The 24,352-nt window shown below is 47.7% G+C and overlaps 1 protein-coding gene across 1 annotated transcript in view; it reads right to left on the reverse strand.

Annotated features, from left to right (window-relative positions):
- Positions 1-8,995, reverse strand: part of TMEM132A (transmembrane protein 132A) — a 250,646-nt gene extending 241,651 nt beyond the window's left edge. Inside the window, exon 1 of the mRNA XM_077250795.1 lies at positions 8,627-8,995. Coding sequence (XP_077106910.1) covers positions 8,627-8,717 — 91 coding nt within the window. The 5' untranslated portion in view covers positions 8,718-8,995. The remainder of the gene's footprint in view (positions 1-8,626) is intronic.
- Between the last annotated feature and the right edge of the window lie 15,357 nt (positions 8,996-24,352).

Raw genomic sequence — 24,352 nt, forward strand, 5'->3', positions numbered from 1 at the left:
GCTAAAGTTAGGACTAGGGTTGCGGCTAAAGTTAGGGTTAGAGTTGGGATTAGGGTTTGGATTAGGGTTGGCATTAGGGTTACATTTGGGATTAGGGTTAAGGTTAGGGTTGGGATTAGGTTGTATTGGGATTAGGGTTAGGTTTGAGGTTAGTGTTGAGATTAGGATTAGGGGTGTGTTGGATTTAGGGTTCTGATTAGGGTTGCGATTATCCTTAGGGTTGTGATTAGGATTATGGATCGGGTTGGCATTAGGGTTAGGCCTCTTTCACACTTCAGTCTTTTGGCGTCAGTCTGAAACCGCCATTTTCGTCAAATAGCGGATCCGCCATTTTTTTTGGCGGATCCGCTATTTTCCCATAGACATGCATTAGCGACGGATTGTGGTGGATGGTCGTCCGTTCCATCCGCCATGCGACGGATCCGTCGAGATTTGGCGGACGTCATCTAGACATTGACGGCCATTGTAACTGCGCCGAAATGGCGGTTCGCGATGCATCCGTCGCGTTCGTCATTCCATAGAATGGCCGGATCCGTCGTTACCGTCATTTTGGCGCCCCAATCCGCTTTTTCAATTGCGCATGCTCCAAAAAGTAGATACTTTTCCCAGACAACCCCCAAGTAACGGATCCGTCAAAAAAACTGATCCATTAGAACCGTTTTCTCAACAATTGTGACGGATCCGTCAATCCGTCACTATGTCGGAGCTGACTGACGCCAAAAAACTGAAGTGTGAAAGAAGCCTTAGGGGTGTGTTGGGGTTAGGGTTGGAGTTAGATTTGGGGGGTTTCCACTGTTTTGGTACATCAGGGGGTCTCTAAACGCCACAGCCAATTTTGCGCTCAAAAAGTCAAATGGTGCTCCCTTCCGAGCTCTGCCGTGCACCCAAACAGTGGTTTACCCCCACATATGGGGCATCAGCGTACAACAACTTTTGGGGTCCAATTTCTCCTGTTACCCTTGTGAAAATAAAAACTTGGGGGCTAAAAAATCTTTTTTGTGGAAAAAATTTTTTTTTTTATTTTCACGACTCTGCATTATAAACGTCGGTGAAGCACTTGGGCATTCAAAGTTCTCACCACACATCTAGATAAGTTCCTTGGGGGCTCTCGTTTCCAAAATGGGGTCACTTGTGGGGGGTTTCTACTGTTTAGGTACATCAGGGGCTCAGCAAACGCAACATAACGCCCGCAGACCATTCTATCAATGTCTGCATTCCAAAACGGCGCTCCTTCCCTTCCGAGCTCTGCCATGCGCCCAAACAGTGGTTTACCCCAACATATGGGGTATCAGCCTACTCAGCATAATAATCTTTATTTTTATATAGCGCTAACATATTCCGCAGCGCTTTACAGGTTGCACACATTATCGTCGCTGTCCCCGTTGGGACTCACAATCTAAATGCATAAATTGCACAATAAATTTTGGGGTCCAATTTCTCCTGTTACCCTTGAGAAAATAAAAGATTGCAGGCTAAAAAATCATTTTTGAGGAAAAAAAAAAGGATTTTTTACTTTCACGGCTCTACTTTATAAATTTCTGTGAAGCACTTGGGGGTTTAAAGTGCTCACCACACATCTAGATAAGTTCCTTAAGTGGTCTAGTTTCCAAAATGGGGTCACTTGTGGGGGGATTCCACTGTTTAGGCACATCAGGGGCTCTCCAAACGCGACATGGCATCCGATCTCAATTCCAGTCAATTCTATATTGAAAAAGTAAAACGGCACTCCTTCTCTTCCAAGCTCTGCAGTGCGCCCAAACAGTGGTTTACCCCCACATATGGGGTATCGATGTACTCAGGAGAAATTGCACAACAACTTTTGTGGTCTAATTTCTCCTGTTACCCTTGTCAAAATAAAAATTTTGGGGCAAAAAGATCATTTTTGTAGAAACAATGCGATTTATGATTTTCACGGCTCTACGTTATAAACTTCTGAGAAGCACCTGGGGGTTTAAAGTGCTCAGCACACATCTAGTTAAGTTCCTTAAGGGGTCTAGTTTCCAAAATGGTGTCACTTGTGGGGGGTTTCCACTGTTTAGGCACATCAGGGGCTCTCTAAACGTGACATGCATCCGATCTCAATTCCAGCCAATTCTGCATTGAAAAAGTCAAACGGCGCTCCTTCTCTTCCAAGCTCTGCAGTGCGCCCAAACAGTGGTTTACCCCCACATATGGGGTATCAGCGTATTCAGGAGAAATTGCACAACAACATATATGGTTAAATTTCTGTTTTTACACTTGTGAAAATAAAAAAAAATGGTTCTGAAGTAAAATGTTTGCAAAAAAAAGTAAAATGTTCATTTTTGCCTTCCACATTGTTTCAGTTCCTGTGAAGCACGTAAAGGGTTAATAAACTTCTTGAATGTGGTTTTGAGCACCTTGAGGGGTGCAGTTTTTAGAATGGTGTCACACTTGTTTATTTTCTATCATATAGACCCCTCAAAATGAGTTCAAATATGATGTGGTCCCTAAAAAAAAATGGTGTTGTAAAAATGAGAAATTGCTGGTCAACTTTTAACCCTTATAACTCCCTAACAAAAAAAAATTTTGTTTCCAAAATTGTGCTGATGTAAAGTAGACATGTGGGAAATGTTATTTATTAACTATTTTTTGTGACATATCTCTCTGATTTAAGGGCATAAAAATACAAAGTTTGAAAATTGCAAAATGTTTAATTTTTTTGCCATATTTCCATTTTTTTCATAAATAATCGCAAGTAATATCGAAGAAATGTTACCACTAACATGAATTACAATATGTCACAAAAAAACAATCTCAGAATCAGCAGGATCCGTTGAAGCGTTCCAGAGTTATAACCTCATAAAGTGACAGTGGTCAGAATTGTAAAAATTGGCCTGGTCATTAAGTACCAAATTGGCTCTGTCACTAAGGGGTTAAACTTCTCCACAACAGTATCACGGACCTGCCTGTTGTGTTCCTTAGGCCTGTCCCACACGTCCAGATAATTCCGGTACCGGAAAAATCGGTACCGGAATTATCCGTGTCCGTGTGTTTCTGTGGCACATCAGTGTGGCACACGTGTGCTGCCCGTGTGCCGACTGGGTACCACACGCACCGTGCAGGAGACAGCGCTAGAGATAAGCGCTGTCCCCCCCACATGGTGCTGAAGCCGCCATTCATATCTTCTCTGCAGCAGCGTTTGATGTAGAGAAGATATGAATAATCCTTTTTTGTTTCTAGTGTTTAACATAAAGATCCCTGTCCCCACCCCCCTCCCACCCCCTGTGCGCCCGCCCGCTGTTATTAAAATACTCACCCGGCTCCCTCGCAGTATCCTGTCCTGGCCGCACCTTCTACTGTATGAGCGGTCACGTGGGGCCGCCGATTACAGTCATGAATATGCGGCTTCACCTCCTATAGGGGTGGAGCCGCATATTCATGACTGTAATGGGCGGCCCCACGTGACTGCATACAGGAGAAGCTGCGGCCAGGACAGGACACTGCGAGGGAGCCGGGTGAGTATTCTAATAACAGCGGGTGGGCGCACAGGGGGTGGGGACATGGATCTTTATGTTAAACACGAGAAACAAAACAAAAAAAAGGATTATTCATATCTTCTCTACAGCAAACGCTGCTGCAGAGAAGATATGAATGGCGGCTTCAGCACCATGTGGGGGGGGACAGCGCTTACCGTAGCGCTGTCTCCTGCACGGCACACGGACTGCACACAGACAACGTCCGTGTGCGGTACGTGTTTTACACGGACCCATTGACTTTAATGGGTCCGTGTAATCCGTGCGCTCCCACGAACACTGACATGTCTCCGTGTTTGGCACACGGAGACACGGTCCGCAAAAAATCAATGACATCTGCACAGATGCATTGATTTCAATGTGTCTACGTGTGTCAGTGGCTCTGGTACGTGAGGAAACTGACACCTCACGTACCGGAATCACTGACGTGTGAAACCGGCCTTAGTCTTCATGATGCTCGTTGTGCTTCAAACAGAACCCTGAGACTATCACAGAGCAGGTGCATTTATACGGAGACTTGAATACACACAAGTGGATTATATTTATCATCATTAGGCATTTAGGACAACTTTGGATCATTCAGAGATCCACAATGAACTTCTGGAGTGAGTTTGCTGCACTGAAAGTAAAGGGGCCGAATAATATTGCTTTTCAGTTTTGGAATTTCCACAAAAATTTAAAATAACCAATACATTTCGTTCAACTTCACAACTGTGTTCCACTTGTTGTTGATTTTTCACCAAAAATTTACATTTGGTATCTTTATGTTTGAAGCATGATATGTGGTAGGTTGAGAAGTTCCAGGGGGCCGAATACTTTCGCAAGGCACTGTAGGATTGATAATGATAACCAGTGACTGATAAACCACTGAGGGAGTAATGGCCAAAAATGGCAAAATGTACCAGAAAGGTTAACAGCTGTTAACTGTGTGCATGCCGCAGCACGTGCTCAAGTTCACAACTGTAGACGGCGCCATATTTATTGTAGCCCAGAGCTATGTGTTTAGTTACAATCTCCCTCTGTCACTGTCACTTACTATGATCAGAGTAGAGCAGTCAAATCTTTGTCAGCTGCAGCGATCTGATCACTAAGATTACCGATGAGCGGTAATTTACAGATCTGGGCACCAGGACTAGAGATGGGTGGACACCTGGATGTTCGGGTCCGAACAGTTACAAAAAGTTTGGGTTCGGGTATCAGAACAGTACCCGGACCCGATTCACTTGAATGGGGGGCCTGCACATCCAGTGTTTGCAACGCTGTCATGTGCACGACAGTATGGCAAACACTGCTTCTGATCAGCAGTGAAATCATCTCTGCAGGTCAGAGAGCCGCGGTTCCCACGCCGTCAAAAGACATCGTGAGCATGCAGCTGTGATCGCAGAAATAAAGTTCATCTCTGATCACTGGTGACAGCTGATGGGACTACATCTTCCATCATCTGACGCCGGCTGCAGCTAATAACAGTGAGAGCAGGAGCAGCTGATGGGAGTATTCATCATCCGGCTCTTGCGCTGTAAATAATTAAAAAAAAAAAGAGTGGGTTCCCCTGTATTTTTGATCACCAGCCAGGCAAAACTCACAGCTGGGGGTTGCAACCCTCAGCTGTCAGCTTCATAAAGACTGGTTATCAAGAATAGAGTGGTCACCACTCTGTATATTTTAATTATTTTAAAAAACGGTGTAGGGTCCCCCCCATTTTTGACAACCAGCCTTGCTAAAGCAGACAGATATGGGCTGGTATTCTCAGGTTGGTAATGGATACTGCCCCCCAGCCTAAAAATAGCCACCCGCAGGTGCCCAGAAAAGGCACATCTATTAGGGGCGCCAATTCTGGCGCTTTGCCCGACTCTTTCCACTTGCCCTGAAGACAAGGGCTTCGGTGGAATAGGCGTTAAGTGAGTATAACTGTTTGTTATTTTTAAATAAAAAAGTAAAAGTGTGTTTTGTTTGAAATAAAAGACTTTATTCTGGATGTGCGTTTATTTACTATAAAACTATAGGATTAGTAATGGATATGTGTCTTATAGAAGCCTCCCCAGTAGTATGCCGTGGGCTTGATGTCACCGGACAATACAAAGGTGACACCAACCCCACAAATATTAACCAAACTTGCCACCACTACAGGGCAAGTGTGAAGAGCCGGGCAAAGCGCCAGAATTGGCGCATCTAATAAATTTGCCTTTTCTGGGCGGCTGCGGGTTGCAATTGTTAGGCTGGGGGAGCAATATCCATGGCCCCTTACCAGCCTGAGAATACTAGCCCCCAGTTTGCTTTAGCAAGGCTTGTTGTCAAAAATGGGGGGACCCCATGACATTTGTTTTTAGTTATTTATTTCAATAATTGAAAAATAAGATGTGCGGACCCCTCTATTCTTGATAACCAGCCTTGCTGAAGCTGACAGCTGAAGGTTGTAGCCCCCAGCTGTGAGTTTTTCGTGGCTGGTTATCAAAAATACAGGGAAACCCATGCCTTTTTATTTTTTAATTATTTACTTACAATGCAGGAGCGGCAGATGAATACTCCCATCAGCCGCTCCTGCTCTCACTGTTATTTGCGGCAGCAGGCGTCGGATGATGGGAGCTGTAGTACCATCAGCTGACGCCAGTGACCGGAAATAAACTTTATACCTCCGATCACAGCTGCATGCTCACACTGTCTTTTGATAGTGTGGGAACTGTGGCTCTCTAACCGGCGGTAATAATTTCAACGCAGGTCAAAAGCAGTGTTTGCCACACGGTCATGCACATGACAGCATGACAAACAGCTGATGTCCGGGGAGCTGAACCCAAACAGTAACACAGACTTCCTGGTGAAGTCAGTGTTCGGTGTCCATGCCCGAACAGTAGGTGTTCGGTACAGACGCCGAAACTTACTGTTCGGGTTCGCCCATCTCTAACCAGGGCTACAGCTGTAACTTCATCCAGCAGCAAAAACAGGTCACTGGCTAAAGTGCTTGCTGCAGACTTGATGCCCAGTCCTGTTCTCGCTCCCAATTACTGTACTCTGAGTGCAGCAATATTACGACTGCTCCGCTCTGATCACTGAGTACCCGTGAGCGGTGACCAGATCCAGCTCAAACTACACCTCCACCTATGTTATTATGATCTTTAAATGCTGGTAGTTGCATCTGTTCCTGGAGAAAAAAATAATAGAAACATCAATATTGTCGTTTTCAGTCATCTCACATCTCTAAAAAAAGGAAAAAAAAGTAATGAAAACATATGTACCCGCATTGGTATCAAACACATCAACCGGAAAACAAAGATACATACACAAGTTTGTCATCGCCCTAATTGTACTGACCTGGGGATCAGGTAACCAGGTGATCTTTACCAGACAAGGACTGCCATAAAAACAAACCCTAGAGGAACTGCATGTTTATATTGTACTCCAGGGAGGGGCGCCATTTACATTTCCGCCTCAGTTACAACGAAAGCCAGAATCAGTGATGCAACCTGTATCTCATTGCAATCCCCAACAAAATGGCTCCGCGCTGTGACCCTAAACCTCATTCTCCATTATCTTTACCCAGAAAGGGGCGAATGACGTCACCCAAGGAGCAGACTCCGCCCACATTTACTGCAGTCGTAAAGCACACTAGCTGTACACTAGGTCTTCCTGTCAGAAGCAGCTCCCCCTAGTGCATAAAAGCTGAAAATGTCAAAACTTCTTATCAGCTTTATATTTTATACCATAGAAAATACATTAAAGCATTGAAACTTTACAATTGTTTTACTTTTTTTTTTATTATTATACATTCCTTAGAGATAACCCCCATTCATGTCCATTATTAGGAATATACTGGGGGAGGAAGGGTTCTTCTGCTTGGAAACCTCACATATGAGCCAAAGCACCCAATGTAGCACAAATCACAAACAGCCTGGGCAGGTCATTCATTCATTCATATTCATTAATCCGACTGGCCGCTACAAACATCCGATTGGCCACATCTTCCCCCACCAATCTCCGCGGTTTGCCGAGGATGCCAGACATTACCCCATAGCAATAGGCTGACCATGCGGGACAGCAGCTGCAAGGTTTTATAAACATTCCCTTGAAATGAAGAGAGGAGGAGGCCAAGAATTAAGTCTGTGATAGAAATGCGCTGTACCATACAAATACACCCAGATCCCAGCCCGCTCTGTACCAAGATGGGGGACCAGTTACAGAGCACGTAGGCCGGAGTTCATGCCTGGCAGCTTGTAGCACAGATGTACGACACAGTGCCACCTGAAAGGCTCGGCCACACAGCTACACTCACACATAATGAAGTGTTTCGCCATCTCAGAAATCTCAACTATACGCCGAGTAAAGAAAAATACGGAGGGGGCATTTACACTGGCCGATTACTGCCAAGGAGTGTAAACGAGCTGCCAATCAGCCGGCGAGCGAGCAAAAGGCTCATCCACCAGGTGGAAGGATTGTTATGCTTAAACATCAGCGTTCTCGGCAGCACATCGACATGACAGTCCGTCCACACACATCTGTCTGTGCACGTGGGAAGGGCGGGCAGCCTGTGGAAACGGCTAATAAAGGACCACCGGTAAGCTCCAGTGCACAGGCCGGGCCCACCCTAGCTGGCAGCTGTTGGTGAGGATCGCCGATTGGCACTGGAGGACCCATTCATTAAGAAAATTAAGTAGCTGGACATGGTAAATACAGAGCAATGTGCTGCCCATTGCCGGTGTGTAGGGGCATGTGCACACATGGCAGCATTGGGAAGGCGGCAGCTACAGAAGTTTGTAATGCCACACTGCTACAGCCCCACTAATGGCAGCATGGGGGAGACACACGGAGAGGCAGGGACAGAAGCAGGGCAGGGGCAGAAGCAGGGGAGGGGCAGGAAAGGCAGGGCAGGGGCAGGAGGGCAGAGGCAGGGCAGGGCCAGAAGAAGCAGGGGAGGGGCAGGAAAGGCAGGGCAGGGGCAGGAGGGCAGAGGCAGGAAAGGTGAGGCAGGGTCAAGAGAGGCAGGGTAGGGGCAGGAAAGGTGAGGCAGTAGAGCCAGGGGCAAGAGAGGCAGGGCAGGAGAGGGAGGAGGGGAGGCAGGTCACCTGTAGGACAGCAGTCGCCCACACTGTGCACATCCACCTGTAAGGTTGCAGACAAAAGACGTGTCAAACAGCCAGTACCTTGTGCCAAAGTCAGCAGCAGCAGCACAACGTCCATCTTCACACCTGAGACCCGCGACGTCCGAATATTCCATTGGGGAGGGTCAGCCATGAAGCCCCTCAGTGACCACCTCTGGGAACAATGATTTAGGGCGTGTCAGTGTGGGAACTGGAGGCAGCAGATGCGCGATGCCGGGGGCACGCAGGATTGTACTGAGCCCTCCTCATACAGGGGCATGGAGAGACAAAAGAGGGCGGGGAGTGGGCGGAGCGAGAGGAGAGGACGGATGAGGGAGCTGGGGGAGCGAGAGGACAGGACGGACGGGGGAGCTGGGGGAGCGAGAGGACAGGACGGACGGGGGAGCTGGGGGAGCGAGAGGAGAGGACGGATGAGGGAGCGGGGGGAGCGAGAGGACAGGACGGACGGGGGAGCGAGAGGACAGGACGGATGAGGGAGCGGGCGGAGCGAGAGGACAGGACGGAAGAGGGAGCGGGGGGAGTGAGAGGAGAGGACAGACGGGGGAGCGAGAGGACAGGACAGACGAGGGAGCTGGAGGACAGGACGGATGAGGGAGCGAGAGGACAGGACGGACGAGGAAGCTGGAGGACAGGACGGACGAGGGAGCTGGAGGACAGGACGGATGAGGGAGCGGGGGGAGCGAGAGGACAGGACGGACGAGGAAGCTGGAGGACAGGACGGACGAGGGAGCTGGAGGACAGGACGGATGAGGGAGCAGGGGGAGCGAGAGGACAGGACGGACGAGGAAGCTGGAGGACAGGACGGACGAGGGAGCTGGAGGACAGGACGGATGAGGGAGCAGGGGGAGCGAGAGGACAGGACGGACGGGGGAGCGAGAGGACAGGACGGACGGGGGAGCGAGAGGACAGGACGGATGGGGGGAGCGAGAGGACAGGACTGACGAGGGAGCCGGGGGAGTGAGAGGACAGGACAGATGAGGGAGCGGGGGGGAGGGAAAGGACAGGACGGACGAGGGAGTGAGAGGGCAGGACGGACGGGGGAGCGAGAGGACAGGACGAACGAGGGAGCGGGGGGGAGCGAGAGGACAGGACGGACGAGGGAGCGAGAGGACAGGACGGACGAGGGAGCTGGAGGACAGGACAGACGAGGGAGCTGGAGGACAGGACGGATGAGGGAGCGAGAGGACAGGACGGACGGGGGAGCGAGAGGAGAGGACGGATGAGGAGCGGGGGGAGCTGGAGGACAGGACGGATGAGGGAGCGGGGAGAGCGAGAGGACAGGACAGACGGGGGAGCGAGAGGACAGGACGGACGAGGGAGCGGGGGGGAGTGAGATGAGAGGACGGACGGGGGAGCGAGAGGACAGGACAGACGAGGGAGCTGGAGGACAGGACGGACGAGGAAGCTGGAGGACAGGACGGACGGGGGAGCTGGAGGACAGGACGGATGAGGGAGCGGGGGGAGCGAGAGGACAGGACGGACGGGGGAGCGAGAGGACAGGACGGACGGGGGAGCGAGAGGACAGGACGGATGGGGGGAGCGAGAGGACAGGACTGACGAGGGAGCCGGGGGAGTGAGAGGACAGGACAGACGAGGGAGCGGGGGGGAGGGAAAGGACAGGACGGACGAGAGAGTGAGAGGACAGGGCGGACGGGGGAGCGAGAGGACAGGACGGACGAGGGAGAGGGGGGAGCGAGAGGACAGGACGGACGAGGGAGCGAGAGGACAGGACGGACGAGGGAGCTGGAGGACAGGACGGACGAGGGAGCTGGAGGACAGGACGGATGAGGGAGCGAGAGGACAAGACGGACGGGGGAGCGAGAAGACAGGACGGACGGGGGAGCGAGAGGACAGGACGGATGGGGGGAACAGGACGGACGAGGGAGCGGGGGGAGTGAGAGGACAGGACAGACGAGGGAGTGGGGGGAGGGAAAGGACAGGACGGACGAGGGAGCGATAGGACAGGACGGATGGGGGAGCGAGAGGACAGGACGGACAAGGGAGCGGGAGGACAGGACGGACGAGGGAGCGGGGGGAGCGAGAGGACAGGACGGACGAGGGAGCGAGAGGACAGGACGGACGAGGGAGCTGGAGGACAGGACAGACGAGGGAGCTGGAGGACAGGACGGACGAGGGAGCGGGGGGAACGAGAGGACAGGACGGACGGGGGAGCGAGAGGACGGATGGGGGAGCGAGAGGACAGGACGGATGGGGAGCAAGAGGACAGGACGGATGAGGGAGCGGGGGGAGCGAGAGGACAGTACGGACGAGGGAGCGAGAGGACAGGACAGACGGGGGAGCGAGAGGACAGGACGAGAGAGCTGGAGGAGCGAGAGGACAGGACGGACGAGGGAGCGGGGGGAGCGAGAGGACAGGACGGACAAGGGAGCGGGGGGAGCGAGAGGACAGGACGGATGGGGGAGTGAGGGGACAGGACGGACGTGGGAGCTAGGGGAGCGAGAGGAAAGGATGGACGGGGGAGCGAGAGGACAGGACGGACGAGGGAGCGGGCAGAGCAAGAGGACAGGACAGACGGGGGAGCTGGGGGAGTGAGAGGACAGGACGGACAAGGGAGCAAGAGGACAGGACGGACGGGGAGCTAGAGGACAGGATGGACGGGGGAGCGAGAGGACAGGACGGACGGGGGAGTGGGGGGAGCGAGAGGACAGGATGGACGGGGGAGCGAGAAGACAGGATGGTCGGGGGAGCGAGAGGACAGGACGGACGGGGGAGCGAGAGGACAGGACGGACGGGGGCGCGAGAGGACAGGATGGACGGGGGAGCGAGAGGAGAGGACAGGACGAACGGGGGAGGGGGGGAGCTAGAGGACAGGACGGACGGGGGAGCGAGAGGAGAGGACAAGACGGACGGGGGAGTGGGGGGAGCGAGAGGACAGGATGGACGGGGGAGCGAGAGGACAGGACGGACGGAGGAGCGAGAGGACAGGACTGACGGGGGAGCGAGAGGACAGGACGGACGGGGGAGCGAGAGGACAGGACGGATGGGGGAGCCGGTGGAGCGAGAGGACAGGACGGACGGGTGCGCTGCCTCCCCTCCTCAGACATTGCCCTATCCTGCTGGGTGCTAATGGCGGCCCTGTACACGGGGGAGTCTGACATGTGCCTCTCTGTAACATGTTCCTAGGGACTAATTCACACGACTGCTTGGCGGCCATCCTTTTCTATCACCTGGCCTGATCTCAGGTGCTGTGATGAAGCTAGCAGCCATGTGTGAGTGTGGTGATGTTACACAGACTGAAAGTGCACGTGTAGGACATTGCCGTGTTCAGTCTAAAAAACGGACGAGCTTAGCGCGCGCTGCGATTGGTGCAGGAAACGTTCACGGGAAACACTACATGGATGATGAGTAGCTGTGCGCCCTGTCATACACATGGATAGCACTGGGGTTGGAAAGACACTAGTGTGAACGGGGCCGGATTCAGATGCGTTAACGGAAAATCATCTGGTTTTTAACCCCTTTACCCCAAAACCAGTTTTCACCTTTATGTCCAGGCTTTTTTTTTTCAATTCTGACCACTGTCATGTTATGAGGTCATAACTCTGGAACGCTTCCATGGATCCCACTGATTCTGAGATTGTTGTCTTATGACATATTGTACTTCATCAGAGTGGTAACATTTCTTTGATATGACTTGTGTTTATTTGTGGAAAAATCTGAAATTTGACTAATTTTGCAATTTTCAAACTTTTAATTCTTATGCCCTTAAAACAGAGAAGTATGTCACACAAAATGGTAAATAACATTTCCCACGTGTAATCAAAGATATCCAAACAAAAAACATGTTCAAAACGTAAACAAGTAGAATAATTACTGAAAATAGCCAAATAGGCGACCAGTAACAAAGGGCACTCCGCTATGTATGAGCCCTATAAGAGACTTGGAGTCAAACAAGCCCAAAGACCTACATATAAAAATATAACAAAATGTATTAAGTAAACAAATACAAAGACCTAATAATTAGTGTTGAGCATTCCGATGCTGCAAGTATCGGGTATCGGCCGATACTTGCTGTATCGGAATTCCGATACCGGGATTCCGATACTCTTGTGGTATCGGGTATCGGAACAACATTAATGTTAAAATGTGTAAAATAGAGAATTAAAATAAAAAATATCGCTATACTCACCTGTCCGACGCAGCCGGGACCTCAGCGCAGGAACCGGCAGCGTTGTTTGTTTAAAATTCCCGCTTTTACATGGTTACGCGAAGTCCCGGCTTGTGATTGGTCAGGGCGGCCATGTTGCCGGGCCGCGGACCAATCACAGCAAGCCGTGACGAAAATACGTCACGGCTTGCTGTGATTGGTCCGCGTCCCGGCAACATGGCCGCCATTAACCAATCACAAGCCGTGACGTCACGGGAGGCTGGAAACGCGCTCATTTTAAAAAGGGCGCGTGTCCAGCCTCCCGTGACGTCACGGCTTGTGATTGGTTGCGTCGCGGTCAACCAATCACAAGCCGGGAGGCTGGACACGCGCCCATTTCAAAATGAGCGCGTCCAGCCTCCCGGCTTGTGATTGGTTGATCGCGGCGCAACCAATCACAAGCCGTGACGTCACGGGAGGCTGGACACGCGCCCATTTCAAAATGAGCGCGTCCAGCCTCCCGGCTTGTGATTGGTTGATCGCGGCGCAACCAATCACAAGCCGTGACGTCACGGGAGGCTGGACACGCGCCCATTTCAAAATGAGCGCGTCCAGCCTCCCGGCTTGTGATTGGTTGATCGCGGCGCAACCAATCACAAGCCGTGACGTCACGGGAGGCTGGACACGCGCCCATTTCAAAATGAGCGCGTCCAGCCTCCCGGCTTGTGATTGGTTGATCGCGGCGCAACCAATCACAAGCCGTGACGTCACGGGAGGCTGGACACGCGCCCATTTCAAAATGAGCGCGTCCAGCCTCCCGGCTTGTGATTGGTTGATCGCGGCGCAACCAATCACAAGCCGTGACGTCACGGGAGGCTGGACACGCGCCCATTTTAAAATGAGCGCGTGTCCAGCCTCCCGTGACGTCCCGGCTTGTGATTGGTCAGGGCGGCCATATTGCCGGGACGCGGACCAATCACAGCAAGCCGTGACGTAATTTCGTCACGGCTTGCTGTGATTGGTCCGCGTCCCGGCAACATGGCCGACCTGACCAATCACAAGCCGGGAATTCACGTAACCAAGTAATAGCGCGATTTTTAAACAAACAACGCTGCCGGTTCCCTCGCTGAAGTCCCGGCTGCGTCGGACAGGTGAGTATAGCGATATTTTTTATTTTAATTCTTTCTTTTACACATTTATATGGTTCCCAGGGCCTGAAGGAGAGTTTCCTCTCCTTCAGACCCTGGGAACCATCAGGAATACCGTCCGATACCTGAGTCCCATTGACTTGTATTGGTATCGGGTATCGGTATCGGATTGGATTCCGATACTGTGACGGTATCGGCCGATACTTTCCGATACCGATACTTTCAAGTATCGGACGGTATCGCTCAACACTACTAATAATGCAAATATAAAGATTGAAGAGTACTACAGGGAGAAAGTGATGGCACAGGATGTCACAAAAATGCAATCTCACATAAAAATGTGTAGGGCATGGGCAAGTCAGAATGACCTAATATCACTATAAGCAAAATATGCTAAAGGTCAAGTATCCCAACTATAAATAACAAATAGCGTCACATAATAGTGACACCCTTCAGTGGTGTAATAATAGTATTCGGTATACTCTGCACATGTAAAATGATAAAGAGGTATATATATAATTCATGTTCACCCAGTACAGAGCATTTAACTGTGTTCCAAGTTATTATGCAAATTGGATTTAAGTGTCAAAGATTTGTTTTGTTTTTCAAATAAACTCGTGGATGGTATTATGTCTCAGGGCTCAATGAATCACTGAAATCAATCTTAAACATGTGATAATTAGTTTTCCAGGTGATTCTAATTAAAGGAAAACTACTCAAAAATGATGTTCCACATTATTATGCAGGTCACAGGTTTCAAGCAATATGGGAAATAAAAAGGATCTCTCTGCTGCTGAAAAGCGTTAAATAGTGCAATGCCTTGGACAAGGTATGAAAAAATTAAATATTTCACGAAAACTTAAGAGTGATCATCATACTCTGATGAGATTTGTGACTGAAACAGAGCACAGACAGAGTTCATGCAAATAAAGGCATAATGAGGAAGTTTTCTGCCAGACAAATACATCGGATTAAGAGAGCAACTGCCAAAATACCATTACAAAGCAGCAAACAGTTATTTGAAGCTGCTGGTGCATCTGGAGTCCCTTGAACCTCAAGGTGTAGGATCCTTCAAAGGCTTGCTGTGGTGCATAAACCTACTATTCGGCCACTCCTAAACAGTGTTCACAAGCAGAAATGGCTGCAGTGGGCCCAGACATACATGAAGACTAATTTTCAAACAGTCTTGTTTACTGATGAGTGTCGAGCAACCCTGGACAGTCCAGATGGATGGAGTAGTGGATGGTTGGTGGATGGCCACCATGTCCCAACAAGGCTGCGATGTCAGCAAGGAGGTGGAGTCATGTCTTGGGCTGGAATCATGGGGAACCAGCTGGTAGGGCCCTTTAAGGTTCCTGAAGATGTGAAAATGACCTCAGCAAAGTAAATAGAGTTTCTGACTGACAACTTTCTTCCATGGTCTAAAAAGCAGAAACATGCCTTCAGCAAAATCATCTTCATGCATGACAATGAATACCTCTGAGTCATTGACTGCTATGCTCATAAAAGGAGATAAACTCATGGTGTGGCCATCATCTTCCCCTGACCTCCACCCTATAGAGAACCTTTGGAGTATCATCAAACAAAAGATCTATGAGGGTGGGAGGCAGTTCACATCAAAACAGCTCTGGGAGGCTATTCTGACTTCATGCAAATAAATACAAGCATAAACTCTCCATAAACTCACAAGTTCAATGAATGCAAGAATTGTGAAGGTGATATCAATGAAGGGCTCCTATGTTAACATGTAACTTGGCCTGTTAGGATGTTTTGGAGTTAAATAGCTTTTTTGTTCAGTGAATGTGACCTAATGCTGCAAATTCCACAAATGAGCATTTTCAGTTCTTTAAAACATATCAAATGTTTAGAAATACTACTGTGCCTAATAATTTGGAACAGTGCATTTTGAGTTTTTATTCATTTTGGAGATTATACTGTTATCATTGGGAGGTTTCTTCAATAAAATTCGATGTATACTCTAACGGGTGATGACTTTTATTAGACTGACTGTCATTTGCACTGACCATTTAGGAAAATCCGAGAAAAATGTCATTTGCATAATAATTTGGAACATAGTGTATATGGAAGTAAACATAAACCGCGTAAGGCCTCTTTCATACGTCGGTGTCTCCGGTACGCGTGGTGACAATTTTCACACGTATCGGAGACACGTAGACCCATTCAAGTGAATGGGTATGTGCACATGTCAGTGCTTCCACCGTGTGTCCGTGGGCAAAACACGCTGACATGTCCATTTTTTACCGTCAGTATGGGCCATAAAATGTGCCGCACAGGTGCACATGGAGAGCACACATTGATGTCCTTCGTGTGACACGCATCGGCACTGGGGAAGAAGCGCTACAGCAAGCGCTGTTCCCCGGCCACTGGTGGTGAAGCTGGCTGTCATTCTCCCCTGCTCTGCCGGCGAGCAGAGGAGAATGATGAGCGTTATAATAAAGTCTTAATGACAGTAGGTGGTGGCTTTTGGGACTGTTACCCCATCATCCGACACCTGTTGCCGCTAATAACAGTGACAGCAGGAGCGGATGATCGGGGTATTCCACAGCCGCCGGCTGCGATCGTTCAGAAATAAATGAATGAAAAACCCGACATGGGTTCCCCCCTATTTTCTTGAACCAACCAGACAAAACTCACAGCTGGGGGCTGCAACCCTCAGCTGTCAGCTTTAGCAAGGTTGGTTATTAAGAATAGAGGGGTCTCCGTGCTGTTTTTTAATTGTTTAAATAAATAATTTTAAAAAATGGTGTGGGGTCCCACCCCATCTCAGGCTGGTAAGGGGCCATTGATATAGCCCCCCCAGCCTATAAAGAGCGTTTTTTTCTGGCACTTTGTCCGGCCTTCCCACTTGCCCTATAGCGGTGGGAAGTGGGGTTCATATTTGTGGGGTTTATGTCACCTCTTTAATGTCAGGTGACATCAAGCCTACGGCTTAGTAATGGAGAGGCGTCTATAAGACACCTATCCATTACTAAGCCTATAGTTGTATGTTAAATAAAGATACGGCCAGAATAAAATCCTTTATTTGAAAAATTACACAGACTCCTTTAATATTCTAAATTAAACCATACTTATGACCTTGCCTAATTCCCCAAAGCCCTCAATCTCCTGTAATAAAAGACAAAATAATAAACCAACAATATACCATACCTGTCCGTTGTTACAGTTAGGTCCATATATATTTGGACAGAGACAACATTTTTCTAATTTTGGTTATAGACATTACCACAATGAATTTTAAACAAAACAATTCAGATGCAGTTGAAGTTCAGACTTTCAGCTTTCATTTGAGGGTATCCACATTAAAATTGGATGAAGGGTTTAGGAGTTTCAGCTCCTTAACATGTGCCACCCTGTTTTTAGAGGGACCAAAAGTAATTGGACAATTGACTCCAAAGCTATTTCATGGACAGGTGTGGGCAATCCCTTCATTATGTCATTCTCAATTAAGCAGATAAAAGGCCTGGAGTTTATTTGAGGTGTGGTGCTTGCATTTGGAAGGTTTTGCTGTGAAGTAAACATGCGGTCAAAGGAGCTCTCCATGCAGGTGAAACAAGCCATCCTTAAGCTACGAAAACAGAAAAAACCCATCCGAGAAATTGCTACAATATTAGGAGTGGCAAAATCTACAGTTTGGTACATCCTGAGAAAGAAAGAAAGCACTGGTGAACTCATCAATGCAAAAAGACTTGGGCGCCCACGGAAGACAACAGTGGTGGATGATCGCAGAATAATCTCCATGGTGAAGATAAACCCCTTCACAACAGCCAACCAAGTGAACAACACTCTCCAGGAGGTAGGCGTATCAATATCCAAATCTACCATAAAGAGAAGTGTTGTGAATTCTGCTCTTGGGTTCCCTCCGGTGGTTGTTGATAGTAATGCAGTTGTCCCTGGGTTGCAATCCTGGGCAGGTGTCCCTGCTGATTGCAGCTCTGACTGGGATATTTAGGTGTGCAGGATTCATTAGCCCTTGCCAGTTGTCCATTGTTCTTGGAGGTTTTGCATCTCTGTCTGGTTCCTCCTGCCCTGCTGCCAAATCAGCTAAGATAAGTGTCTGGTTTTGTTTCTTCAGCACACATGCTGTGTGCTTTACAATTCAGTACTATTCAATGTTTTTTCTTTTCCAGCTTAGACTGTGTTTGGATATTTCAGTCAAGTTGGATTCTCAGGAGATGCAGATATACATTCCATGTCTTTAGTTAGATGGTGGAATTTTTGTATTATCTGCTGTGGATATTTTTAGGGTTTTAATACTGCCCGCTTAGTATTCTGTCCTATCCTTTCCTATTTAGCTAGCGTGGCCTCTTTTGCTAAATCCTGATTTCTGCCTGCGTGTGTCTTTCCTCTAATACTCACAGTCAATATTCGTGGGGGGCTGCCTATCCTTTGGGGTTCTGCTCTGAGGCAAGATAGTATTCCCATTTCCATCTATAGGGGTATTTAGTCCTCCGGCTGTGTCGAGGTGTCTAGGATGTGTTAGGTACACCCCACGGCTACTTCTAGTTGCGGTGACAGTTTAGGGTTTGCGGTCAGTACAGGTTCCACCTACTCCTGAGAAAGTCTCATGTGGCTCCAAGGTCACCGGATCATAACAGAGAAGACTGCATGAAAGTAAATACAGAGGGTTCACTGCACGGTGCAAGCCACTCATAAGCATCAAGAATAAAAAGGCTAGACTGGCCTTTGCTAAAAAACATCTAAAAAAGCCAGCACAGTTCTGGAAGAACATTCTTTGGACAAATGAAACCAAGATCAACCTCTACCAAAATGATGGAAAGAGAAAAGTATGGCGAAGGCGTGGTACAGCTCATGATCCAAAGCATACCACATCATCTGTAAAACACGGCGGAGGCAGTGTGATGGCTTGAGCATGCATGGCTGCGAGTGGCACTGGGTCACTAGTGTTTATTGATGATGTGACACAGGACAGAAGCAGCCGAATTAATTCTGAGGTATTCAGAGACATACTGTGTGCTCAGATCCAGCCAAATGCAGCCAAACTGATTGGTCGTCATTTCATAGTACAGATGGACTATGACCCAAAACAAAGCCAAAGCAACCCAGGAGTTTATTAAAGCAAAGAAGTGGAATATTATTGAATAGCCAAGTCAGTCACCTGATCTCAACCCAATTGAGCATGCATTTCACTTGTTAAAGACTAAACTTCAGACAGAAAGGCCCACAAACAAACAGCAACTGAAAACCACCGCAGTGAAGGCCTGGCAGAGCATCAAAAAGGTGGAAACACAGCGTCTGGTGATGTTCATGAGTTCAAGACTTCAGGCAGTCATTGCCAACAAAGGATTTTCAACCAAGTACTAGAAATGAACATTTTATTTAAAATTATTGAATCTGTCCAATTACTTTTGGTCCTTTTAAAAACAGGATGGGGCATGTTAAGGAGCTGAAACTCCCAAACCCTTCATCCAATTTTAATGTGGATACCCTCAAATGAAAGCTGAAAGTCTGAACTACAACTGCATCTGAATTTTTTTGTTTAAAATTCATTGTGGTAATGTCCATAACCAAAATTAGAAAAATGTTGTCTCTGTCCAAATATATATGGACCTAACTGTATGTCCCACGCTGTAATCCATGTCTGGGGACTAAATAGTTTTCAACCTGGGTGGTGCCAAGATGCGACTGTCCCGGCTGAAAACCACTGCTGAATGAGCTGCTGAGAGCGCAGCCATCATTCACCAGCAGTGACAACATCGAGGCCGAGCTGAACTGACCTCAGGATCATAGGAAAATGCCACGGTCTCAGCAGCTCATTCACCATTGGTTCTCAGTCAGGGCGGTTGCATCTTGGCACCGTCCAGGTTGAAAACTGTTTAGCCCCCAGACATGGATTACAGCATGGGACTGAACGACGGACAGGTATGGTATATAGTTATTTTTTATTTTATCTTTATTACAGGAGATCAAGGGCGTCAGGGAATTATGTGATGCAGTTAAGTATGGTTTATTTAGAATATTAAAGGAGTCTATGTATTTTTTTCAAATAACGGATTTTATTCTGGCTGTGTCGTTATCTTAATATATACTTACCTTGTAATGTCTTCACGTACTGTTCCATCCAGATGTGTCCCGATACCAGAATTCCAAGCGGCGGAAGTTCACCGACCTCCATATTGGGGCACCCAAGTGATGAGTGTCTCAATATGTAAACTGATGGTGGTACCAGCCTCTTGTGCAAAACCACCAGCCGACAACCGTCGCACCACACACACATAGTATACATCGTACACACCACACACACAAACACTGTATACGCTGTATGCAACGCACACTGTTTACGCCGTACGCACCACACACACACACTATATATGCCATACGCAGCCTCTTACGTGGTACCACCAGCAGAACTCCGTCGCGAACATACCGCCGCCAAATGATTCACTGAACCCCGCCATCTTTGTACAGGAGGAGCGCATGCGCAGTTTGAATGTGACCACTGCTATCTGTCTGCACAAAGATGGTGGCGGTCTGATTTACTGCGTCTGCGCGAATACCACTCAGGCGCAGTGAATCATTAGGTTGATCCTGGTGGCAGATGCGCGACATGTCTACAGGCAGAGGAAGCCAGTCACATTAAAGGGGTTTTCCCACGAATGAAAGTTCATTTTAAAAATTGTCTTTGTCTGATGGTGTACGGAGTATACCACATCTTCTGGGCAGGGGAGGAAGCAAAAAAATAATACTGACATTACAGCAGGGGATCACAGAGGATTTCTTTTATCAGGTAAAATATTTCACTGACTGCTTTTAAACAATATTTTACCTCACAAAATGTATCCTCTGCGATCTCCTGCTGTAATGTCAGTATTGTCTTTTGCTTCCTCCCCTGCCCAGGAGCTGTGGTATGTTCGGTACACGGTCAGACACAGGCAATTTGTAAAATGAATTTTTGTTCGTGGAAAACCCCTTTAAAAAGAGGAGAAGACAGCAGATGGGGAGAGAGAAAGTGCACAGGGGTGAGAGACAGAGCACAGGGGGGAGACAGCTCAAACGGGACAGCACATGAGGGGAGAACACAGCACAGGAAAGAGAGCAAAAGCAGACAAGGGGGATGATAGCACATGGGGTAGACAGGTCAAAGAAGAGAGCACAGGCGGGAGAAGTCAGCATATGGGGAAAGAGAGTGGATAGGTGGGTGAGCACATGGGGAGAGAGATTCTCAACACTGCAAAGCCTGCCCCCATCGTGATATTACCGCCGTCCTGATGCGATAGCATCGGGACTCCATCTAGTTATTATTTATTTATATATCACCATTGATTCCATGGTGCTATTTATATAGCACCATTAATTCCATGGTGCTTAACATAGACACCTCTCCATTACTAAGCCGTGGGTTTGATGTCACCTTACATTACAGACGTGACATCAACCCCACAAATATGAACCCCACTTGCCACCGCTACAGGACAAGTGGGAAGAGCCAGGCAAAGCGCCAGAAAAGGTGCATCTAATAGATGTGCCTTTTCTGGGCAGCTGTGGGCTGCTGTTTTTAGGCTGGGGGCCTATGTCAATGGTCCCTTACCAGTCTCAGAATAGCAGCCCCCAGCTGTGAGCTGTAGCAAGGATGGTTGTCACACCATTTTTTTAAAATTATTTAAGTAATTTAAAAAAACAGCATGGGGACCCCTCTATTCTTGATAATCAGCCTTGCTGAAGCTGACAGCTGAGGGTTGCAGCCCCCAGCTGTGAGTTTTGCCTGGTTGGTTCAAGAAAATAGGGGGAACCCACGTCGGGTTTTTCATTCATTTATTTCCTTAGATCGCAGGCATCGGCTGTGGAATACGCCGATCATCTGCTCCTGTTGTCACTGTTATTAGCAGCAGCAAGTGTCGGATAATGGGAGTAATTGTCCCAAAAGCCCCCACCTGCTGTCATAGTTTGGACTTTAATATAACTCTCATCATTCTCCTCTGCTCGCGCCAATTGCCGGTAGAGCAGGGGAGAATGATGAAAGCCGGCTTCAGCACCAACCACTGGGGAACAGCACTTACTGTAGCGCTTCTTCCCTGGTGGCCGTCTGTGTGGTAATGAGCGGTACACGGGCGGCATACGGATGCCACACAAATTACACACACGGACATCTCCGGTACCATTTTTACCGATACCGGAAATATACGGATGTGTGAAACAGGCCTAAATAGGAGTGATATATAAGGGATCAGGTCATCTTACCCATAATAACCCTTGTGACACAGCGCAGAAAAACAGCAGCTCCTAAGTGCATTTCACATGGGCTCCCCCCCCCGAGGAAGCCCACTCGAAACGCGCGTAGAAGCTGCTGTTTTTCTGTGCTCTCACAAGGGTTATTATGGGTAAGATGACTTGATCCCCTATATATCATTCCCATTTATGGGGTTTATGTTTACTTCCATATATAATGCTCTGTACTGGGTGAACATGAATTATATATATACCTCTTTATCACTTTACATGTGCAGAGTATACCGAATACTATTATTAGACCACTGAAGAATGTCACTATTATGTGACATTATTTGTTATTTATATTTGGGATACTTGACCTTTAGCATATTTTGCTTATAGTGATATTAGGTCATTCTGACTTGCCCATGCCCTACACATTTTTATGTGAGATTGCATTTTTGTGATATCCTGTGCCATCACTTTCTCCCTGTAGTACTCTTCAATCTTTATATTTGCATTATTATGTCTTTGTATGTATTTATTTACTAAATGCATTTTGTTATATTTTTATATGTATCGTCGTTGGGCTTATTTGACTCCAAGTCGCTTAAAGGGTTCAGAACATTTGCCACATGTCTACTTTACATCAGCACAATTTTGGAAACAATTGTTTTCGTTAGAAAGTTATACGGGCTAAAAGTTGACCAGCAATTTCTCATTTTTCCAAAAAAATTTGCAAAACCATTTTTTTAGGGACCACCTCACATTTGAAGTCACTTTGGGGGGGCCATTATGACAGAAAATACCTAAAACTGACACCATTCTACAAACTGTTTTTCAATCCCATCTTATTTATATGCGGTGTCGTCTGCTGGACTTACCAATGTGCGAGTGTGACATGTAACAGGAGAAATTGTACCATACAATTTGTTGTGTAATTTCTCCTGAGTGCACAGATACCCAAAATGTGGAGGAAAACTACTGTTTGGGCGCACGGCAGGGTTCAGAAGGGAAGGAGCGCCATTTGACTTTTTGAATGCAAACTTTGCTGCAATAATTAGCGGACGCCATGTTGCATTTGGAGAGCATTTGGATGTGCCTAAACAGTAGAAACCCCTCACAAGTGACACCATTTTGGAAACTAGACCCCTCAGGGAACTTATCTAGATGTGGAGTGAGCACTTTGAAACGGCAGGTGCTTCACAGAAGTTTATAACGTTTATCCATGAAAATAAAAAAAAATAATTTTTCCCACAAAAATGTTTTTAAGCTTCAAATTTTGTATTTTCACAAAGGTAACAGGAAAAAATGGACCCCAAAATTTATTGTGCAATTTTTCCTGAGTTCACCGATACTGCTTAAGTGGTTGAAAACTACTTTTGAGGCACAGTGTAAAGCTCAGAAGGGAAGAGGTGCATTATTACAGTGCAGATTTTGCTGGAATGGTTTGAGGGTGCCATGTTACATTGGCAGAGCCCCTGAGGTACCAGAACAATAGAAATCCCCTATACAGTGGGGCAAAAAAGTATTTAGTCAGTCAGCAATAGTGCAAGTTCCACCACTTAAAAAGATGAGAGGCGTCTGTAATTTACATCATAGGTAGACCTCAACTATGGGAGACAAACTGAGAAAAAAAAATCCAGAAAATCACATTGTCTGTTTTTTTATCATTTTATTTGCATATTATGGTGGAAAATAAGTATTTGGTCAGAAACAAACAATCAAGATTTCTGGCTCTCACAGACCTGTAACTTCTTCTTTAAGAGTCTCCTCTTTCCTCCACTCATTACCTGTAGTAATGGCACCTGTTTAAACTTGTTATCAGTATAAAAAGACACCTGTGCACACCCTCAAACAGTCTGACTCCAAACTCCACTATGGTGAAGACCAAAGAGCTGTCAAAGGACACCAGAAACAAAATTGTAGCCCTGCACCAGGCTGGGAAGACTGAATCTGCAATAGCCAACCAGCTTGGAGTGAAGAAATCAACAGTGGGAGCAATAATTAGAAAATGGAAGACATTCAAGACCACTGATAATCTCCCTCGATTTGGGGCTCCACGCAAAATCCCACCCCTTGGGGTCAGAATGATCACAAGAACGGTGAGCAAAAATCCCAGAACCACGCGGGGGGACCTAGTGAATTAACTGCAGAGAGCTGGGACCAATGTAACAAGGCCTACCATAAGTAACACACTACGCCACCATGGACTCAGATCCTGCAGTGCCAGACGTGTCCCACTGCTTAAGCCAGTACATGTCTGGGCCCATCTGAAGTTTGCTAGAGAGCATTTGGATGATCCAGAGGAGTTTTGGGAGAATGTCC

Source organism: Ranitomeya variabilis, chromosome 4 (genome assembly GCF_051348905.1).
Source record: "Ranitomeya variabilis isolate aRanVar5 chromosome 4, aRanVar5.hap1, whole genome shotgun sequence".
NCBI classification, from domain to species: Eukaryota; Metazoa; Chordata; class Amphibia; order Anura; family Dendrobatidae; genus Ranitomeya; species Ranitomeya variabilis.